Below are 23,115 nucleotides of genomic sequence, written 5' to 3'. Positions count from 1 at the left end.
TTTTGACCCAATTCTATTTTTATACGAGTGGCCCACGTGGGGCGCTAAAACGAAACTTTGACATCACCCAAGCAGTTTCTGAGAAGAAGAGGCTGGATGTGGCTCCATGTCAAAAATCCTTCCGGTCGGCGTTTTCAATGTTATCTCCTTGACTAAAGCTTAATATCTCCATTTCTTTTTAACGTGGTGGAAACGAGCCGTTTTCGATCGGCGATCACGCTGCAATGGAGGATCGCGTTGGAAATATTATTGTTCCAGGCGTTAGTCGGGACCCTCCGCCGTCTCGCACGCACGCTTTGTTTACATGCACTTCCGCGTCGGGGCTTCTACAGCACGAAACGTATAACGCAAGTGGATGGAAGAAATGCAGGCACTCAACGTATAATATTTTAATAAACCTCTGGCACCCAATGTGTTACCTATGAATTTAAATACAAATACATTGGACATAAAAAAGACAATTGAATTGTAATACTAGTCATTAAGCTACTAATATAGACTGAAGTAATTAAAGCGGGTCATGTTCTGAATCATAACAGCTGAGATCAATAATATAATCACTATTCTGATATTAACCTGTGGGCCACATTAAGTGAAGGTGGGGGCCGCATGTGGCCCCCGGGCCGCCAGTTGCCCATGTATGAACATCAGGTGGGAACTGACGGCCAATGAACACCGACGACATCAGAAGAAAAAAGTCCACTAAAACAAAAAGCATAATCCACAGATGTGTGGAACACAGTCCATACGGCTCTCTTCTGGTATTTTACAGCGTTATGTTCCTAAAAGCACTCATAAAGGTGGAGAAGCAGCATTTAGTTTATATGCTCCATATATCTGGAACAAACTCCCAGAAAACTGCAGGTTCTGCTGCCTTCTTATTTATCTTAAATCACAAAATAAATAACATTCATAACGTTACTAAAGACCTTTCTGTTTTCCGCTGCCTTTCGTTGAGTTATTTATTTTATTCTCTCTTTTTCCTTCTCTTCTGCTCTGTAATATGTATTTCTATTGTATCCTAATATCATTTTTTTTATCTTACCCCCCCCCCCAGGGTGATTCGGGCGGTCCCCTGGCGTGCTTCGAGGAGAGCGGGAAGTGGTTCCAGGCGGGCATCGTGAGCTGGGGCGAGGGCTGCGCCCGACGCAACAAACCCGGCGTTTACTCCAGAGTCACCAAGCTGAGGGACTGGATCAGAGCCAAGACCGGCGTCTGATGACATCATCAGCACGAGACACGGGACGGCAGAGGAGGGGTGTGGTCAGGGGGAAGGGCGGTGGCGGGGGTGGGGGGGGTTGTGTAGGGGGGGTGTAAGGGCATTGATATCATGGTGACCGGAAATGGAAGAGACACACACACACACACACACACACACACACACACACACACACACACACACACACACACACACACACACAGGGTGTTATAAGTTGTTTTTTTAATGGTCTCACAAAGACCATTGTGCCCCCCCCCCCTCTCTCAATCATGTCACGTTCCGCTGGTTTTATGAATTATTAATTCAGTGTAAATATGTAAATCATATTCGGAGGATTCCCGCCGCGTTGAAATGGAACTCTGTGGCGTTGGTTTTTAGCGCCGCAGCGGTCTGCTAATGTTTTTATCTGTTCTGTGTTATTTTAATACGAGGCCGTTGTTTGAAATAATACGAACAATCCTTGAAATTGCAATGATGTTTATATGCTTTTTTTTTTAAAGAAATGCAATATTTTAGCTATTTATGACCGAGCGAGATGCATTATCATTCTAAAAAGGGAGCACTACATGTGTGCATAGCGGTGCAGATATCTATAGAGGCAGTGCATATCAAACTGTCCTAATAAAAGGTCTAAATTTGTGTTTTAATAACGGCTGAGACCTGCTCTTCAGTATTCTTGTGATATTGTTAAAGGTTTTCTTTTTATGCATACTGTAAGCTGGGACTACACTGAGACACGTCTGTCTGCTCGGTACAAATGTCTGTACCTTCGTTTCTCTCAGGGTTACAAATGGACAAATGGATGCATGTTCTTCCCCGTGTATAATATGGTAGATATATCTATGGATCCAGACGTCTTCAGCACATGTCAAAGTGTCTTATGAAATGTTTTTTCTTTTGGTCTAAAATGGGTTTTTAATCTGTGACCTGTGATTGTTCTCCTACAATAACATTAAAGCTTTGATGGACTCTTTGTGACACTGAAGCTTCTGTTGGTCAAATGGAACCATGTCCATGGTTTTGGTTAAAAAGTCAAAGCTCTATATGGTGACAGTAATCATTGCTATAGAGTGTTTCTTCAGTAACAGGGGTCTCCACGTCTCTCTAGCTGTTTACAGATTTGTTTCCCCCAATCAGGACAGAAAACCCATTTATCACTTGTATAGCCGTAAGGTCATTACACACCGGCGAATATGTGAATATACGCAAAATTCGGACTCGTTCTGAATAATTAAAAGACGCTTTTTCGCTTCGCTTTTTCACTTTTTCGCTCCATGTAAGCTTGCATTGACTTTATAAGGTTTTAAAAAAAAACATATTATTCGCATGAAAAAAATCGCCCCGTTGTGTAAGGACCTTTACAGTTCTAATTGTGTCTGCTCCATAGAGGTATAATATAACTAGAGGGCGGATTGCCCCGCCCCCAGCTATCATTTCAATGAATGTGCTCAGTGGCGTTTTGAAGCACCCGGAAACCTGCCGGAAGTAGAATTATTGGTTCGATTTTGTATCCCCATAGAGTTATGAGCATGTGCACTAGTGTCCTTTTTGCGTTCTACGGCAGCCCGTGTGTCAAGGATTGAACGCGAGATATTTATTAAATACACTCGAGATGCATATTTATATGTAAATGCATATGTATGTATGTATAATATGTTTACATATTTATATGTATAAATATAAATATCTGTCAGTATGTTTTGCGCGTGCATGTATTTCTCCCCGCCTGCATTTCCAGCTTTGGCCACTGGGGTGGCAGCTTCAATGTTTCTCAGCAACTCTGGGGGCTTGGTCTGCTCATCTTTTTGTGTCATCACTTACAATTTAACTTGTTTATCCTGTATGATGTTCTCTCTGTATGGTGTTCTCTCTGTATGGTGTTCTCTCTGTATGGTGTTCTCTCTCCTGACATTAGTATCCTGACCTAAATCTTCTGTTTTTACTAAAGAGCTGGAGAGACATGTTACTGTTACTGTATCTATCCAACACAATATAGAGCTATATAACACTTCATTTAACAACAACCTATCGCGTACAACCTTTTTTAACTCTGAGAGTGTACACATGGAACCAAATGGACCCTTACAGGTCTGTAACTCAGAGAGTGTATAAATAGAACCAAATGGACCCTTACAGGTCTGTAACTCTGAGAGTGTATAAATAGAACCAAATGGACCCTTACAGGTCTGTAACTCTGAGAGTGTACAAATAGAACCAAATGGACCCTTACAGGTCTGTAACTCTGAGAGTGTACACATGGAACCAAATGGACCCTTACAGGTCTGTAACTCTGAGAGTGTACACATGGAACCAAATGGACCCTTACAGGTCTGTAACTCAGAGAGTGTATAAATAGAACCAAATGGACCCTTACAGGTCTGTAACTCTGAGAGTGTATAAATAGAACCAAATGGACCCTTACAGGTCTGTAACTCTGAGAGTGTACAAATAGAACCAAATGGACCCTTACAGATCTGTAACTCTGAGAGTGTACAAATGGAACCAAATGGACCCTTACAGGTCTGTGACTCTGAGAGTGTACAAATGGAACCAAATGGACCCTTACAGGTCTGTAACTCTGAGAGTGTACACATGGAACCAAATGGACCCTTACAGGTCTGTAACTCTGAGAGTGTACACATGGAACCAAATGGACCCGTAGGGGTCCAAATTTGGTTCCATGTGTACACCCTCAGAGTGTTAAATGGGTAAATTGACACAGATCATTTATATCCTGTGTATCAAGGCTGAAATCCAATCGCCTTTTTTTTTTCCTTTTGCACACGTTGACCCTTTTTCACCCGGGGGTGACGAGGGACCTTCTGCTCCACGTCGTTCAATCACATCGACGGGGGGGGTCGCTGGTTGCCCCAGCAACGCCACGAGGGCTCTCTCCCCACGGGGCGCGTTTTCTAGTGGCCGACTCAGGACCCCAGAGTTGACCGCCGACTAGACGCCTGATTGGAAAGTTTAATTGAGTTTCTGTTGGTTCTGGTGTGGAAATGAATACATTAAAGAGCAGAGAATCAGAGATTAAAGAGTTTTTTTACACATTATTTTACACAGTGAATTCTACAGGAAGGAAGAGGATCCATTCTGTTTAGACCTTTAGAATGATGGTGGCAGTTTTATAAAGGGACATTTCACACAAAAGTTTGTTGAAAGGCCCGACTTTTAGATTGTTTTATTTTCATGAGTAATGTCTGTACACTGGTCTGTCTGTCTGTCTGTCTGTCTGTCTGTCTGTCTGTACACTGGTCTGTCTGTCTGTCTGTCTGTCTGTCTGTACACTGGGCTGTCTGTCTGTCTGTCTGTCTGTACACTGGTCTGTCTGTCTGTCTGTCTGTACACTGGTCTGTCTGTCTGTCTGTCTGTCTGTCTGTACGTCTGTCTGTACACTGGGCTGTCTGTCTGTCTGTCTGTCTGTACACTGGGCTGTCTGTCTGTCTGTCTGTCTGTACACTGGGCTGTCTGTCTGTCTGTCTGTCTGTCTGTACACTGGGCTGGCTGTCAGTCTGTCTGTCTGTACACTGGGCTGTCTGTCTGTCTGTCTGTACACTGGGCTGTCTGTCTGTCTGTCTGTCTGTCTGTCTGTCTGTCTGTACACTGGGCTGGCTGTCTGTCTGTCTGTCTGTACACTGGGCTGGCTGTCTGTCTGTCTGTCTGTACACTGGGCTGTCTGTCTGTCTGTCTGTACACTGGGCTGTCTGTCTGTCTGTCTGTCTGTCTGTACACTGGGCTGGCTGTCTGTCTGTCTGTCTGTACACTGGGCTGTCTGTCTGTCTGTCTGTACACTGGGCTGGCTGTCTGTCTGTCTGTCTGTCTGTCTGTCTGTCTGTCTGTACACTGGGCTGTCTGTCTGTCTGTACACTGGTCTGTCTGTCTGTACACTGGTCTGTCTGTCTGTCTGTCTGTCTGTCTGGAGAGAGAGAGATGGATGATAGATGTAAGATAGATATGTATTTTTTGTTTGTGCAATGTTTTAACGTGAGAGATTTAATAAACAGATTTGTACTATTGATTACATCACCTGTGTCTCATGTCACATGTCATGTTAAACATGCATTTAGGAAAGCCCCTCCCCCTCTTCCCATTGGAATATTAAGGAGCGTGTGCTAACGGTTAGCTCCGCCCCCGTTGTCGTGGCGATCGCGTCACCACGGGGGCAGACACCGTGACAACAGAGGAACGCACACAGGTGACAAGTTCATTGTGTGTGTGTGTGTGTGTGTGTTAAACTGTTAAATGGTTAAATGGTTAAATGGTTAAAAAGGATGTGGGGAGTTATAGGTTTAAAATTGGGAAAAATGTTGGGGTTTAGGTCAGTGGTTCTCAAATGTTTTCATGTCAAGGACCCCCAAAATGATGTTTTTTTGGGCTGCAGAAAGCCTGTCTCAAAATGTTTTTGTGCCAGGAGTTTTCAAAAATATAGCAGATGCCGCACTATGAGCTTGTAGATCTGATATTTTTGAATAGCCAAAGTATAAAATATGGTTAAAATGATTGTGACGACATATTAACTAGTTTAGCTGGGGACCCCCTGGCATCCCCCCAAAGGACCCCTGGGGGTCCCTGGACCCCACTTTGAGAACCAGTGGTTTAGGGGTCAGAATGATGCCTGATTTATACTTTGTTGCATACCGGTGTGGCACACCACAAATAGCAGATCTACAAGCTGTGAGCTTGCCTTGTAGATCTGCTATTTTCAGCTTTAGGATTGAAAATGGCCAAAAGGTTATTTTTTTTAACTGGCAGTAAAAACAATCACCTTCCTATAATGTTGATGTCCTCACAAGTATAGGTGTGTGTGTGTGTGTGTGTGTGTGTGTGTGTGTGTGTGTGTGTGTGTGTGTGTGTGTGTGTGTGTGTGTGTGTGTGTGTGTGTGTGTGTGTGTGTGTGTGTGTGTGTGAGATCCGTCTTCATTAGTGTTGTTCTGTCGTCGAGGGAATCTCAGAATCAACACAGACAAGAGCCGCTAATTTATGTATACATCATGTGGAGCACATGGGCGTGCACGTACGCGCGCACGCTGCTTTGTTTACCCCCCTCCCCCCGTGCACACTCCCCTGTGCACGTTTGCTCCCCCGTGCACGTTCCCTCATAGATTAATGCTCTAGTTGTATTACAGTGTCACGCAAAAGCAGCAGATCTACAAGCTCACAACTCAACGTAGTTCTGCTAATTATGCTACTTTAGATCTTTATGGAAAGTGGTTAAAGGACCACTTCACCCATTTTCAACCTACAATAAAGGCACAGAATCTCTGTGCATACAGTACAGACGTACAGACGTATGTACGTACGTCTGTAGTTCATATAATAATATAATAATTTATAATATAATGATCTCGACTTCAAATGTCGCCGCACACGTCACAGACGACCCGAGGGAGTCGAGCGCAAGGTGTCGAGTCGGTCGGATAGTCGGTCGTCGGTTGTCCGCCAGAACCGCCAATTGATTGTCATGGCAACCCGAGCCTAAGCGTGATTTGCCAAATTAACACCTGTCCAATTCCCCACACCTGTCCAATTCCCCACACCTGTCCAATTCCCCACACCTGCCATTTGATTAGTTAGTCAGTCAGTCCACTTTTTACAGTCCGTTTGCACTCTCCAGTGGTGGAAAGTAACTAAGTACACATTGTGAACTCAAGTTTTCAAATAATTATATTTCATAATAATTACAGTTCAGAAACCTCCCTACCAGTGACATCATTGGTAGGTAGGTTTGGTCATGTCAAACAAGAGTTGGGTTTTTATTTTGTTTTTATAGAGAACAATATCTTCTATAGAGTACAGAAGTCCTGACGTCATCCCCAGGTTCGTAAAGTCATTTCTCTATGGAGAATAACATGTCATCATAGAATCGTCTCATATAAGAATTGTGTTCCAAAAATAAACAAACTGTCTCTGCGATATTGTCAGGGAGGAGGCTCTGTATCGTTTATGATAGTCAGTCACTTATATTTGATACAGTCTGTTTCTGGCGAAAATTGTACTAATTTGTCGGAAATAACATTAGCGTTTTCTCACCGTCAGTTGATGCTTCATATCCATAAGAGTCAAACCGCCGGGGTCATTTGTTTATTTTTGGACACAGTTCTTATTTGAGGCGATATTAAACACGTCTATAGGGATTCAGATCGGGGGGGGGGAACCGTGACCCAGGTAGACAAACCTTGGATGTGTAAATGACGTCAGACTTCGGTGCTCTATCCAGCATGCTAACTCTACAGGAATAGAAACCCTGCTGTTCCTAATAGCTTGGATTCCCCATCGATGATGTCACTGGTAGGCGGCTTTCTGCACTGCACAGTCCACCGATGAAGACCAAATTATATGAAGATAGGTTGTAAAGTGTGGGTGAAATGCTCCTTTAAGTGTCTGTTTTTTTAATACATATTGAACCAATGAAAAGAATCAACCAGAGCTTTGTGACTAAATAATAATGACATTAGATCCAACAGTTTCTTCCTGAAAAGAAACCTTGTATGTTTTTGACATACAAGGTTTCCACCTGACAGAGTACGTCTTTATCAGCTCGCCTGTGTGCACGTACACACACACACACACACACACACACACACACACACACACACACACACACACACACACACACACACACACACACACACACACACACACACACACACAGAGCTTTGTTTACCAGCACTCCCCTCGTGCACACTCCCTCATCAGTGTTGATTTTGACAGCAGATATTGATTCAGTTTTATTCTTTTGAATAAAATATATTTTCAGTCTGAAATGATTTAGATTTAGTTTAGATTTACTAAATCTACAGTCAAATAAATGTTATGTTGGCGTCAATGCCTGATTTATACTTAGCTGCCTACTGAAAATAGCAGATCTACAAGCTGAAATAGCAGATCTACAAGCCGAAAATAGCAGATCTACAAGCTGAAAATAGCAGCTCTACAAGCTGAAAAAAGCAGATCTACAAGCTGAAAATAGCAGATCTACAAGCTGAAAATAGCAGCTCTACAAGCTGAAAATAGCAGCTCTACAAGCTGAAAATAGCAGATCTACAAGCTGAAAATAGCAGATCTACAAGCTGAAAATAGCAGCTCTACAAGCTGAAAATAGCAGATCTACAAGCTGAAAATAGCAGATCTACAAGCTCACTGTGAGCTTGTCAGGGACTAGTCCGTCCCTGACATTTTCGTCTAGTTTGTATTTGTTGAAAAAACGGTCTATATATATTCATAGCTTTACTCATCATAGCTTAGTTTTTAGTTTTCATAGTGAAAAAGCTAGAAGACAAACATATTTCGTCTTAGTTTTAGTCACAAAATTAACACTGTCCCCCGTGCACACTCTCGTGCGCGCTCCCCTGTGCACTCTCGTGCACGCTCCCCTGTGCACTCTCGCGCATGCTCCACTGTGCACACTCTCGTGCACGCTCCCCTGTGCACACTGAAGCAACTCTCTCATAGATCAGGTTGAACAGGACACTCCACACTCGTCTCTTTATCAGAAATGGCTTTTATTTAAATATAAATATGTGTACAAAGTTACAAGCAATGATAGCTCTTTTTTTAGCAATTAAAACTCTTAATACATTATAAAAAAAAACATAATAATAAACAAACAAACATACAAATGGCAATTAGTGTTAAAAAACAAAAGATAAAAAAACATTACTTGCATTCGGCTGATTTGACGAAGAAACGGAATGAAAACCATAGAAACCATGGAGACAAAATGAAAGTAAAATCAGGTATAGATTACATTATGAATATGAATGGTAATATAAAGGTACTTTACAGTAGAGCAGCTTACATATAAGCTGTACATTAAGGCTTATATAAAATATAAAAATAAAGAACAAGCAATGATCTTTATTCACTCTTTAAGTGACAGTTTGTCATTCATGTTTCCATTGGCTGCTTAGAAGCAGCGTTTTCTGACCACTGTTTGTACAGCAGTGATTCTCAGCTTTTTATTGATTTCATGGACCCCACGTTTTAAATATATCTGGGACCCCAGTCTAAGCTGTAGTGTTAAAGACATAGTATGAATATTTGCCCTGTGTTTACATAAAAAAAAACAATAAATAAAACATGTTATCCATCAGACCCGGAATTGACGTAATTTAAAAAAAATAATAAGATTGTTTACTTCCTGTTTATTTCCTGTGGGGAAATCGCTATTTTTCTCAATTCCTGTTGCTTTACGGCAAAAACAAGCCTCATTCAAACGGCCACAGCTGTGCAATGGATTACCCCGAGCGGACAATTTCCCCCCTATACTACGAGACCCCTGTGCCTGTAATGAGCCCCTATACTACGAGACCCCTGTGCCTCTAATGAGCCTCTCCATGAGGACAGAGGTCACAGAGAATATTCCATGATTTTTCAAAGGTCAGTAAAATTGCTGTTTTTCGCTGGTAGCAGTGGCACTATTACACTATCACTCTGGCAGTTAAAGAGAGAATAATATATATATATATATATATATATATATATATATATATATATATATATATATATATATATATATATATATATATATAGTTTTGTTATGTAAACACAAGGCAAATTTACATACTATGCCAGGGACCATTTGGGACCCCCCGATGGTCCCCAGGCCTTATGTGGAGAACCAGTGCAGTACAGTACAGTAGGGAATTCTGGGAGTTTGAGTGCGAACGGAGGCGGCGAGAAGGTGCATAAAAAAAACCAACATCTCAAACATGGAATGGAGATGAAAATGAAAAGATTTCTTTCTTTTTTTCTTTTTTTTTATCCACTAGACAAGATCATCATCATCATCATCATCATCATCTGCATGCAACAGAGACAGAAAAAAACAGGTTTCTCCACAACAAACCCATTTGTACACAGATATCTAGTCAGTCAGAGAGGGATGCACCGATCCCAGGAACCGGAGGGAACCGGATCCAACAGTAGAGGGAACCAGGAAATCGGGTTCCATCACATTTGGAACCTTTTCCAGAACAAGCAAGGCGGATATCGGGCCAATGATGCCGATATGCGGCCGATATATAAACAGTGTATCGGTGCATCCCTACGGGTCAGTGTTTCAGGGTAGTACTTGTTTCATTGTAAACATGTTGGAACTACTTTTTGATTGTGTTGTAGAACTCTGGAGCGAAAGAGAGAGTTTTAATTTCAACGAACGAACCCCCTCGGTTTGACACCATTTTGTTGTTATCTCTGGGACCCCAATAATCCTCAGTCTTCAATTTAACTCAGAGTGTACAAATGGAACCAAACGGACCCGTAAGCGTTCGTTTAGGTTCCATTTGTACACTCTCAAGAGTTGACGGGTTTAAATGGTCGTATCAAATCATTTAAGCTGTGGACCCTCTGAAACCCTCTCGAGGACCCCATGGGGGTCCCCAGACCTCACGTTGAGAACCACGTAGTTAATAACCTCCAATGTGAAACCTTCGCCTGAAGCTTATTTCAAGTCAACGATTGCCACCATTTTTTGTATTATTTCCCCCCCCAAACCCTCGCACTCTGATTGTTCTGATAATAAGACCCCCGCCCTTCATTTCACCATCTCTAAAACACCGTAGCAAATAAAAGATAAAAATAAACGATACAGAGGCCCCCCCCCCCCCCTCCTTTAAACAATTCTCACCGTCTTTGGGTTTTCATGGCCTTTCCGTGTTCGTTTTTAAGTGACACACTTAAAATGTTATTTATAATGCTTTAAACCTGGGCCCGGTTTTTACTGAATGTTTGGACCACAAAACAAAAGGGTTAGCGTTAGCATTTTTGTAATTGCTCCTTTTGTTAGCCTTCAGACAAGCCGGTGTCTCAAATTATGCCGTTTTTTATTTGTTTGTTTGTTTTTGGTAAATACAGGCTTATATATTCTGTCTGAAAACATGACTCCATTGATTTCTGGGGGTAAAACAAATTTAAATGAAAAAAAAACTGCAAAAACAAAGCGCTATAGTTTGAATTACTGGCTGACGTGCTGCGTCTGACTTGATGGAACCGGTTCCATATTTACACCATTAGTTTTCTGGTCCACATTATCTTGACAATAGGGCACAGGTGAAAACAACAAAAAAAAACATAAATCCCATTTAAAGTCCCCTTATACATATTTTATTGCACACCGGGTGTCGCTCACCGGAGGCAGCCGATCTACAAGCTCACAACGTGTCACAGCGTGCGTTTGTAGATCGTCTGTCTTCGCTGCACGACACCGACACACAACCTATAAGTACGGATCGATGGGGCGTATCGTTGACAGACGTCTTAGCGTAGCGTGAAGGCTACAGACGTGCTAGCGTAGCGTGAAGGCTACAGACACACATTCACTTCACATCCTCCACGTCCGTGTGGCGGCGGCCCGGCAGAGCGCCGGCCGCTTCGCCAACTCTCAAAAAGTCCTCGTCATCCAAGGAGGGTCTCCTTCTTCAAAGCCCCGCCCCCCAGGGAACGCAGCGCGGTACAAACGGCTCTCAGTCTCAGATTCACCAATCGGAGCAGAGCACGGCGGCTTATAACGACCGACCACCTCGGTCCTTGTTGTTGATGTATAGAAGACACAAAATGTGCTTAGAATTCCTTTGCATGCCAACAAACACCGAATGACAGACGACAAAATGTTTAGTATGATGTTTTTTTTAATTCCCATGGTTTCATGTCTTTAGGGGTTTAAGGGTTTATATTTCTCTCACTCTGGAACCACAGTTCATCCCGTGATGTGAACCCATAATCCTTTGAGGGAACGCCGGCACGGGTTCCGGCGGCCATCTTGGTAAACTGATATCCCATAATCCCACTCGAGGTAAAAGCACACTGCGGTGACGTGAGCCAATCGGCTGACACCAACCGGCTCAGGGTTTAACCATAGATCCAATCCAACGACACGGGAATAAATGAAGGTAATCACATGACCCACGATGCGAGCTCCCCTCCAATCACACGTCCCAGAAGAAGGACCCAAACCGGCCAATCAAAGCGAGTCTCGTTTGTGTGTCCACCGTAACTCCACCGTTCTCCCGATGCTAAAAAGAAGAACTCTCATCCAATCACACGTGAGTCTAGTTGTTCTCCCGCCTCTTAAAAAAAAACCTCTTGTCCAATCACACGTGAGTCTGCCCTTTCCGGTCCAAATCACACGTGAGTCTGCATGCGCTGCGAGGGCCGTCCGTAGTCGCTGTGCTGCGAGGAGGAGACCTGCGACGAGGCGTAGGAGAAGCGCGACGACCCCGACACCTTGCTGGCCTCGTCCGATTGGTCGTAGCAGGTGTCCACCTTCTCGTAGGACGCCACGGGCTTCACGTAGCTGGTGAAGGCGCGGCCGCCGGTGGTGCTGCCGCCGTACGTGCCGGTGTTGGTGGGCGTGCCGGTGGGCAGGTAGGCGGAGCCTCCGTGGTGGTAGAGCGGGTCGGCGGGGTAGATGGCGGCCGGCTGGGCCTGCTGCTGCTGCTGCTGCTGCTGCTGGGCCGCCTGGGCGGCGGCCTGAGCGGCCGCCGCCTGCTGCTGCTCGTAGGCGGAGCGCCCCCCTGTGGTGGTGGCGTAGCGGTGGTTGAAGTCGTACATGACTTGGGGGCGGGGCTGCGGCGTGGCGCCCGTGGCGTGCTGCTGGCCGTACAGCGGGCTGGGCGACGGCAGCTGGGAGGAGGGCGTGTAGACGCCGGGCCGCGAGGAGGCGGAGCCTGAGGGGACGTACTCGGAGAAGCCGGCGGTGGTGGAGGCGGCGCCGCTGCCGCGCACGTGGCGGTGCACGTCCTCGTGAGCGCGCACGTTGTAGTAGCCGTTGGTGGGATCCTGGAGGGGGAGGGGGGAGGGGGAGGGGGAGGGGGGAGGGGGGGAGGGGGAGGGAGAGGGAGAGGGAGAGGGAGAGGGGGGAGGGGGAGGGAGAGGGGGGAGGGGAAGGGGGAGGGAGAGGGGGAGGGGGAGGGGGGAGGGGGAGGGGGGAGGGGGAGGGGGAGGGGGGAGACGTGTCAGAATTAGGGTTCAGATCCTTTAGGATTTTAACGATCACAATGGCCACGCCTTCCAGCAGAATGTAAACCAGAGGAGAACAGATTAACTCTTAGCCTGCCACCGACAACATTTCTCTTCAGGTTCTGCTAAGCTACAGCTTGTTTACATCCTGTTTATTTGTTGTGGAAAAATGGCTTTATCTCCGTTCCTTTTTTTTTGTGACAAAAACAAGCCATTCATTCAACTGGCCACAGCTATGCACCGGATTACCACCACCGGACATATGTTTTTTACAAATTCTACGAGACGAGTAATGAGGCGATCCCCGTGAGGACGGCGATCGCGGATATAATTCCATGACTTTTCAAGGTCAGTAAAAACACTTGAAAATCTCTGGCAGTGGCAGTGGCAAACCATGTGTTATTCTGTGGCAGTCAAAGAGTTATAAACCAGAGGAGAACAGAGAAGGACACACGGGTTCATCAGAGACAGAAGAGCGTCGGGTTTATTATTATTTCATTTTTTTTACCTTGATGTCGGACCTCTCGTCTTCATCCTCCTCCAGAAGGTCGCTGTGTTCTGTCCGGGACGTCCCAGGAGACTCACTGCTGTTTGGAGCCTGAAGGGGAGAGGAGAGGAGAGGAGAGGAGAGGAGAGGAGAGGAGAGGAGAGGAGAGGAGAAACCAGACGGTTGGTATGAGTTTACAAGGTTGTACGACTGAAAAACAAAGTGAAAACGGAGGCTTGTTTCTCTCTGATATACAGGGGAGTGATTTTAATGTCAAGGACCCCCATTTTTACGTGCTATTTTTAGACCCCGTTCCCCCCTTTCATCAAACCTTTATCTTTATCAGTGCTTCTCAGACCTTTCAGGCTGTGACCTCCAAAAATAATGCTATTTGAACCGGCCCACCCTGACCAGACCTTAGAGTTGAGGCGTTCCATTTAGTTTGACTGGGTTCCACAGATAGCCTACACATGGTGAGAATAGCAGATCTACAAGCTCGTTGTAATGGTCTTTTTTATTGAATTTTTGCGGTTGTTAAAAAGGTCTTCAAAGTCCTTTAAAGGACCACTGCACACATTTTCAAACTAAAGTCATATAATTGGTCCTCACTAATGCTCATGATAAAACATTCCTCCTCACTCTGTGTCTACAGCCTACCAGTGACATCATCATCATTAGGCAGGTCTTATTTTTCAAACAAGATTTCACTTTTTTTATTTAGATTTGTATTAATGTGAGAACAATGGCTTCCATTGTAGCATGCTAACTTTACAGGAATAGAAATCCTGCAGTTTCTATTAGCTTGGATTCCCCATCGATGATGTCACTGGTAGACGGGTTTCTGAACTGTCCACAGCCCTCCTCTGAGACACAGACTGAGTAGACAGACATGGTGCCATCTTATCCAGAGCATTAGTGAGGACCAGTTATATGAAGTTGAAAATGGGTGAAGTGGTCCTTTAAATTGTCACTCTATAAATGTGTGTATAAACATACGTATGTTGGTTTGTTTACTGTTGAGTGAGAAAACTATGTTGCTCATTAAAGCTAATCATCTGGGGACCCCCACCTAAATCATGTGGGTGGAGACCAGTGAGAACCAGTGATGTATGAGACCCCGGTCTATAGATTAACCCTAGAGTTACCCTATAGGTCTATAGATTAACCCTATAGTTACCCTATAGGTCTATAGATTAACCCTATAGTTACCCTATAGGTCTATAGATTAACCCTATAGTTACCCTATAGTCTATAGGTTAACCCTATAGTTACCCTATACGTAGGTCTATAGATTAACCCTATAGTTACCCTATAGTCTATAGATTAACCCTATAGTTACCCTATAGTCTATAGATTAACCCTATAGTTACCCTATAATCTATAGATTAACCCTATAGTTACCCTATAGTCTATAGATTAACCCTATGGTTACCCTATAGGTCTATAGATTAACCCTATAGTTACCCTATAGGTCTATAGATTAACCCTATAGTTACCCTATAGGTCTATAGATTAACCCTATAGTTACCCTATAGGTCTATAGATTAACCCTATAGTTACCATGGGTTCTTTGACGTCCTCCTCGTCGTCGTTTCCACGCGTTGCGTTGTGATCGCTGTGAACGATCTGCACTCTGATGTCACTCTTAGAGAGGCGGGTACACTTCTTACCTGAGAGGGTCAGAGAGATCACATGACTGATTAAACAACTACCTGAGAGGGTCAGAGAGATCACATGACTGATTAAACAACTACCTGAGAGGGTCAGAGAGATCACATGACTGATTAAACAACTACCTGAGAGGGTCAGAGAGATCACATGACTGATTAAACAACTACCTGAGAGGGTTAGAGAGATCACATGACTGATTAAACAACTACCTGAGAGGGTCAGAGAGATCACATGACTGATTAAACAACTACCTGAGAGGGTCAGAGAGATCACATGACTGATTAAACAACTAACTGAGAGGGTCAGAGAGATCACATGACTGATTAAACAACTACCTGAGAGGGTCAGAGAGATCACATGACTGATTAAACAACTACCTGAGAGGGTCAGAGAGATCACATGACTGATTAAACGGGTTCAAACACTAAAAAACACACAAACTAAAATGCAAGTTGAGATTTTGGTGAAAGTGAAACTAGACAAAATATCAACACACTTTAGTTGAGATACTCAGGAAGACTTATAAGTTACTAATAGATCTACAAGCTGACAATGTGTTGATAAGCTTGTAGATATCTGTTATTTTTTGTCATGTGACAACCTCCCACTATGGAGCATAAAGTATAGGCTTAATATATAGTCTATCTCTGTCTGAAACAAATCACCTTCATTGTAACTTACTTAATTCATTTTTACTGTACACTATTAGTTATAGTTGCCTAGTATAAAGTAATCTATTAAAGTGATATATTACTTAGTTAAATAGTTACTGTACACTAGTTATAGTAGTATAAAGTAATCTATTACAGTGATATATTACTTAGTTAACTAGTTACTGTACACTAGTTATAGTAGCATAAAGTGATATATTACCTAGTTAACTAGTTACTGTACACTAGTTATAGTAGTATAAAGTGATATATTACTTAGTTAACTAGTTACTGTACACTAGTTATAGTAGTATAAAGTAATCTATTACAGTGATATATTACTTAGTTAACTAGTTACTGTACACTAGTTATAGTAGTATAAAGTGATATATTACTTAGTTAACTAGTTACTGTACACTAGTTATAGTAGTATAAAGTAATCTATTACAGTGATATATTACTTAGTTAACTAGTTACTGTACACTAGTTATAGTAGTATAAAGTAATCTATTACAGTGATATATTACATAGTTAACTAGTTACTGTACACTAGTTATAGTAGTATAAAGTGATATATTACCTAGTTAACTAGTTACTGTACACTAGTTATAGTAGTATAAAGTAATCTATTACAGTGATATATTACTTAGTTAACTAGTTATAGTAGTATAAAGTGATATATTACTTAGTTAACTAGTTACTGTCCAACAGTGTTGACGTGATTAAAGTGGCGTGTGGTGTTTGGGTGGCGATGTGGGCGTGGCCTCCATACTGACCGTTGAGCTCACCTTTGCCAGTGTGTCGGCAGCACAGAGAGACCAGAGCGATGACACAGACCAGCAGGACACACCCCCCGCCCACTGCCCCGCCCACTATGATCAGCATGGGCATGGCCTCTGAGAGAGAGAGAGAGAGAGAGAGAGAGAGAGAGAGAGAGAGAGAGAGAGACATAGACAGAGAGAGACAGAGAGAGGATGAGAGAGAGAATGCGTTAGAAAATTAGCCATTTGTCTCAAAAGTTTTATACCAAGCCTTACCCTTGCTTACATATAACCAGTAGTGTAAAGTACTTTTACTCAAGTACTGTATTTAAGCACAGATTTGAGGTATTTTTTACTTTACTGGAGTATTTCCAATTTTCACTCCACTACATCTCAGAGGCAAATATTGTAATTTTTACTTCACAATTTCGGCCATTTGAAAATAGTCGATCTACAACCTCACAATGCGTATTGTGAGCTTGTAGATTGGCTATTTTCAAAATATTCTTTTTTTTTAAACTAGGGAAAAATACTTTTACTTTTGGTACTTTAAGTACATTTTGATTCCGGACTTTTACTTGTAACTAGAGTATTTCTACATTGCAAGTAAAAAAATTGAGCACTTTTTCCACCACTGCATAGAATAAATAAATACTGAGATACAAGCATTACGCCCGACAGCAATGATATGTTCATCTACAGATAAGCCCCCCCCGTCCCCGTCCCCCCCTCCGTATACCGCTTGCCTCACGGTGCCAACATGGCCGCCGGTCCCCACAGGCACCGGGGCTCCATTGTCTCTAATCTCTCTTCAGGAAGAGGCTAACAAGGCCTGACATGCAATGAAGCAACCGACAGTAATCTAATTAGAGATTCACTGGATGCCCGGGCCCCTCCGGAGACCCAGGCACAACGCTGCTGCTGCTGCGTTGATGTAAAGTGCTGGCAAGGAGCTGAGGGTTTTTATTTTTTATTTTGGTGTCTGTGGCAACAAAGGAAGCCTGACAGACTAACAGAGTTTCTGTAGTTTGAACTGAGGACGGACAGACTAAAAGAGTTTCTGTAGTTTGAACTGAGAAAGAGTTTCTGTAGTTTGAACTGAGGCCGGACAGACTAAAGAGTTTCTGTAGTTTGAACTGAGGCCTGACAGACTAAAAGAGTTTATGTAGTTTGAACTGAGGCCTGACAGACTGAAAGAGTTTATGTAGTTTGAACTGAGGCCGGACAGACTAAAAGAGTTTCTGTAGTTTGAACTGAGGCCTGACAGACTGAAAGAGTTTATGTAGTTTGAACTGAGGCCGGACAGACTAAAAGAGTTTCTGTAGTTTGAACTGAGGCCTGACAGACTGAAAGAGTTTATGTAGTTTGAACTGAGGCCTGACAGACTGAAAGAGTTTATGTAGTTTGAACTGAGGCCTGACAGACTGAAAGAGTTTATGTAGTTTGAACTGAGGCCTGACAGACTGAAAGAGTTATGTAGTTTGAACTGAGGCCTGACAGACTAAAAGAGTTTATGTAGTTTGAACTGAGGCCTGACAGACTAAAAGAGTTTATGTAGTTTGAACTGAGGCCGGACAGACGGACGAGTGAATTTTGATGTAGTTTTTAGTCTTAGTCTTTGGAATAAAATTCAGTTTACGTTTAGTCATTTAGTCATATATATTTTTTTAAGATATTTTGAGGGCTTTTATGCCTTTATTTGACAGGACAGTAGGCTGACAGGAAATGGGGAGAGAGATGGGGGGGTGACACACAGCAAAGGTCGTCGGATCGGGAGTCGAACTCGCGACACGCTGTCAAGCTGGATTACCAGCGTATGTTTTAGTTTTAGGCCAGTCTACTTGTAGGTGACTAAATATCATACGAATTTAGTCGACTAAATCTACCTTTGATTTAGTAAAATAAAGTAATATCAGCCGACACCCCCCCCCCCGCCCCGGCTTCCCTCCTCCGCACACGAGACAATTGTGTTCGTATTAGAGACGCTCGACAATCACGGATTCGAACCCACAACCGCCAGAGAACTGCCGACCTATATAGTCGCTGCTTTGGGGACTTATTTTCATAGACCTGGCTGCTTATTTCTCTGGCTAAATGTTTTGCGTGTGTCTTAGCCATAGAGACAGAGATGGACGCTAACAGAACACCTGTAGCCTCTCTCTAATTGACTTTAGTGGCTAATCCATATGTATGTGATGGAGCAGGGACCAATCTACTGATTACATTATATTGATTAGATGTTGTATAATTAAAATGGGAGCTTCAGGTTGAGGTCGCTGTAGAGACACGTAGTAATGCTACTGAGAGTCTGTAGAGGTGGGCTCACACTACAGCAGGGGGTCTTCACTGTTTTTCAGCCCAAAGGACCCTTAGCTGAAGAGAGATGAAGCAGGGACCCCCACTCCACATATTGTATAGAGTTGTGTTGCAGATCACACTTTTTCATAGATTTCATAGATAACTTCATAGACTTGTGTCATCAGTGATGTGTTAGTTAATGTTGTTGATTTTTTTATTTAAAAAAAAAATCTATTTTCTATTTTGTGTTTTTTCAGACATTTAACCACTTAAACTTTCAAAACGTTCTGTACTTGGTCTGCTCTTTTTCCCCCTCTCTATACACATAACCTCTTCGCCGAACATAGCAGCAGATCTACAAGCAAAACAATTGTTGTAAGCTTGTAGATCTGCTATTCATGGCGTGCGGCGCAAAAGTATGGATCAGGCTTTAGGGCTTTTAAAACACTCTGCTGGGGGCGGGGCAGTAGTGGTGGGGAAAAGCCTTCATTTCAGTGAACCAACGATTTCGTCCACGTTCACTGCAATGATTCGTTCAAGTGATTCGTTCACGTTCTCGTTCAGTAGCGCTATTTTCTAGTGAAAAACACTATCGAGGGAGCGCTATTATTACATCGCGCGTACAGCCCCGCCCTCCTGTCCTGTGTACGGGGGGAGGGACGGGGGGCGTTGAACGATAGCGTGAACGTAACAGTTTCAGGAAGTGAACGAGCTCGTTCACGTTCACGGCAATGAAGTCGTTCTTTTGAACGAATCGGTCATGAACGACCCATCACTACGGGGCAGATGGGGCGCATAGCAGATCTAAGCGCTGTGATTGGTCCATACCTTGCTCTTTGAGGGTGACCAGCGCAGTGCCGGTCCCAAAGCGGTTCCAGCGGTGCAGTTGTAGCGCAGCGTGAAGTCCTGGGACAACGTCTCTGAGAGGACGAGGGAGGACAGGACGCCCTGATCACTGGACACCGTCTGGACTGAGAACCGACCCGACGAGCCCGAGGACAGAGACATGTCCCCAAACGACCACACCTAGAGAGAGAGAGAGAGAGAGAGAGAGAGAGAGAGAGTGAGAGAGAGAGAGAGAGAGAGAGAGAGAGAGAGAGAGAGAGAGAGAGACAGAGAGAGAGAGAGAGAGAGAGACAGAGAGAGACAGAGAGAGACACAGAGACAGAGAGAGACACAGAGACAGAGCGAGGAGAGAGAGCGAGAGAGAGAGAGAGAGCGAGAGAGACAGAGAGAGAGCGAGCGAGCGAGCGAGAGAGAGAGAGAGAGAGAGAGAGAGAGAGAGAGAGAGTCTTGTTTACAGGTACGTAAGAGAGTAAAAAATACTATTTTTTTTGTCATAATCACTATTTTTTTTGGTATAACTGTTAGTCGTATATATAATTGTTAGTTAGGTCGTCCCGGACCCCTTGTTGAAGACCTCTGATATAGAATAATATACACAGTAGCCAGTCAGTGTATAATAACATATATGTATAGTAACCATAGTAACAGTAAATAGTTTGAGAGGCTCTGTGCGTTGAACCCATCTTGGATCTCCAATGGGAGCGAGGGTCTTCTCCACAAAGAGCCCCTAAGCCACGAGCAAAGCCCCCCCCCCCCTGCCCCTTCATCCTTAGATCTCCTCTTCATCCTCAGAACCCCCCTCCTCCTCCTCCTCCTCCTCCTCATCCTCAGATCCCGTTCCAAACCTCTCTAACTGATCTGTCTCTGTGTTCTGCTTTCTGATTGGATGTCCTTTAAGGCGCCCAGAGCTCACATAGGCTTCATGTCAAACCCTAGCGTACGTATCCTGGGCTTTGTGAAGGGTGAACTCCCGGTGAAAATATCCGATCTACAAGCTCACAACACGTTGTTGTGAGCTTGTAGATTGGATATTTTTTGCCATTTGGCCACTAGAAATGGTCTGAGTGGGTCAGGGGGCACGGTGGCGCACTCGGGTAGCGCTGTCGCCTCACAGCTAGAAGGTCCTGGGTAAAAAATGTGGGATAAGAATTAAAAAATAAAAGATAAAAATAAAAAATGGTCTGAGAGGGAGCCGTCTGACGCAGATCTTGTGAACGTCCCGTTTAACCGTCGGGACAGAAGAAACAGGTTGAAAACAATGTTGGTTTTTCTCCTTATTTATTTGTCTCTGTGCAACAAAAAAAAAGCCAATTTAATGTCAGAATGTTAGGAAGATTCTCGTCAAGCAGATATGGGAAGTAAACAGGTCTTGCTTTCCCATTTGTCTTGGTTCGTTCTTCTTCCTTCTTCCTTCTTCCTTCTTCCTTCCTTCTTCCTTCCTTCCTCCTCCTCCTCCTCCATGGAGGTCCACTGCCTCTCCTCCCTGGCTCTGCAGACCCTCCTCTTCCTCCCCATGTGTCCAGGCTTCCTCTCTTCAGGTCAACAGGGTCGGCCATGTTGCCGCTGACAGCCGGCTAATTGAGTGTTGGGTTGGTTGGATCTGGAAACCTGCAGAAAGCCCCCCTCCCCCCTCCCCTCTCCCCCTCACCTCCTCCCCCCTCCCCCCTCCCCCCAACTGCACTATCTCTGATCCACAGTGGGTGTGAACGCCGGGCCGGCATGTGTGCACGTACGTGCGTGTGCACGTACGGTTATAGACACAGCAGTGAGCGTTAGCGTGCGGGGGTGCTAGCTTGCGCGCACGCTGCGCGTGTGTGTGTGTGCACCGCCTGACATGTCGGTGGGTGCGGTGTGTCTGTGATCCGCCGCGTAGGTGTGAGGGTGTGAAGGTGAGGGCAGGGGCAGAGCACACACACACACACACACACACACACACACACACACACAACACACACACACACACACACACACAGAGACAGAACAGCGGTGTGTTATAGAGGCTCTCTTACTATCTTGTCGGGCGGGGGGGCTGCTGCCCACCAAACACTCCAGTTTGCCCTTGGAGTGTTTGATGGCGTGCTGCTGTGGCCTCCACTGTGATGATAGGAGGGCCTGGGGGAGAGGGGGGGGGGGGGGAGAGGAGAGAGGGGGGGGGGGGGAGAGGAGAGACGGGCAGGGGAGAGAGAAGAAAAGAAGAAGAGAAACACCATTGAGATGTTGAGACAGACGAACGGCTGCCAGATCGTTTTGATTTCATTGTATTTTCCATAAATGGCAGCAGAGCAGAAACATGGTGGAGCAGAAACATGGTGGAGCAGTAACATGGTGGTAGCAGAAACATGGTGGAGCAGAAACATGGTGGAGCAGAAACATGGTGGAGCAGTAACATGGTGGAGCAGAAACATGGTGGAGCAGTAACATGGTGGAGCAGAAACATGGTGGAGCAGTAACATGGTGGAGCAGAAACATGGTGGAGCAGTAACATGGTGGAGCAGAAACATGGTGGAGCAGAAACATGGTGGAGCAGAAACATGGTGGAGCAGAGACATGGTGGAGCAGAGACATGGTGGAGCAGAAACATGGTGGAGCAGTAACATGGTGGAGCAGTAACATGGTGGAGCAGAAACATGGTGGAGCAGTAACATGGTGGAGCAGAAACATGGTGGAGCAGTAACATGGTGGAGCAGAAACATGGTGGAGCAGAGACATGGTGGAGCAGAGACATGGTGGAGCAGAAACATGGTGGAGCAGTAACATGGTGGAGCAGTAACATGGTGGAGCAGAAACATGGTGGAGCAGAAACATGGTGGAGCAGTAACATGGTGGAGCAGAAACATGGTGGAGCAGAAACATGGTGGAGCAGAAACATGGTGGAGCAGTAACATGGTGGAGCAGAGACATGGTGAGCAGTAACATGGTGGAGCAGTAACATGGTGGAGCAGTAACATGGTGGAGCAGTAACATGGTGGAGCAGAGACATGGTGGAGCAGAAACATGGTGGAGCAGTAACATGGTGGAGCAGAAACATGGTGGAGCAGAAACATGGTGGAGCAGTAACATGGTGGAGCAGAAACATGGTGGAGCAGTAACATGGTGGAGCAGAAACATGGTGGAGCAGTAACATGGTGGAGCAGAACATGGTGGAGCAGTAACATGGTGGAGCAGAAACATGGTGGAGCAGAAACATGGTGGAGCAGAAAACATGGTGGAGCCAGAGACATG

The 23,115-nt window shown here is 44.5% G+C and overlaps 2 protein-coding genes and 1 pseudogene across 3 annotated transcripts in view; 2 read left to right on the top strand and 1 right to left on the bottom strand.

Annotated features, from left to right (window-relative positions):
- The window catches only part of st14 (ST14 transmembrane serine protease matriptase), a 56,832-nt gene extending 55,580 nt beyond the window's left edge, over positions 1 to 1,252 (top strand). Inside the window, exon 18 of the mRNA XM_080427176.1 lies at positions 1,058 to 1,252. Within this exon, the coding sequence (XP_080283302.1) occupies positions 1,058 to 1,219 (162 nt within the window). The 3' untranslated portion in view covers positions 1,220 to 1,252. The remainder of the gene's footprint in view (positions 1 to 1,057) is intronic.
- Positions 1 to 23,115, top strand: part of LOC308084327 (protein NLRC3-like) — a 297,537-nt pseudogene that overhangs the window by 172,469 nt on the left and 101,953 nt on the right. The window lies entirely within an intron of this gene.
- kirrel3l (kirre like nephrin family adhesion molecule 3, like) overlaps positions 12,344 to 23,115 on the bottom strand; it is a gene marked incomplete at both ends in the record, with an annotated part of 36,170 nt that continues 25,398 nt past the window's right edge. Inside the window, 9 exon segments of the mRNA XM_080427175.1 lie at positions 12,344 to 13,000; positions 13,689 to 13,778; positions 15,228 to 15,337; positions 16,765 to 16,884; positions 19,876 to 19,926; positions 19,929 to 20,073; positions 21,903 to 21,920; positions 21,922 to 21,978; positions 21,980 to 22,005. Coding sequence (XP_080283301.1) covers positions 12,344 to 13,000; positions 13,689 to 13,778; positions 15,228 to 15,337; positions 16,765 to 16,884; positions 19,876 to 19,926; positions 19,929 to 20,073; positions 21,903 to 21,920; positions 21,922 to 21,978; positions 21,980 to 22,005 — 1,274 coding nt within the window.

This window comes from Gymnoscopelus braueri (genome assembly GCF_963280865.1).
Source record: "Gymnoscopelus braueri genome assembly, chromosome: 4".
NCBI classification, from domain to species: Eukaryota; Metazoa; Chordata; class Actinopteri; order Myctophiformes; family Myctophidae; genus Gymnoscopelus; species Gymnoscopelus braueri.
Note: the sequence above shows the minus strand (reverse complement) of the source record. Positions and strands in the feature narration are given on the sequence as shown.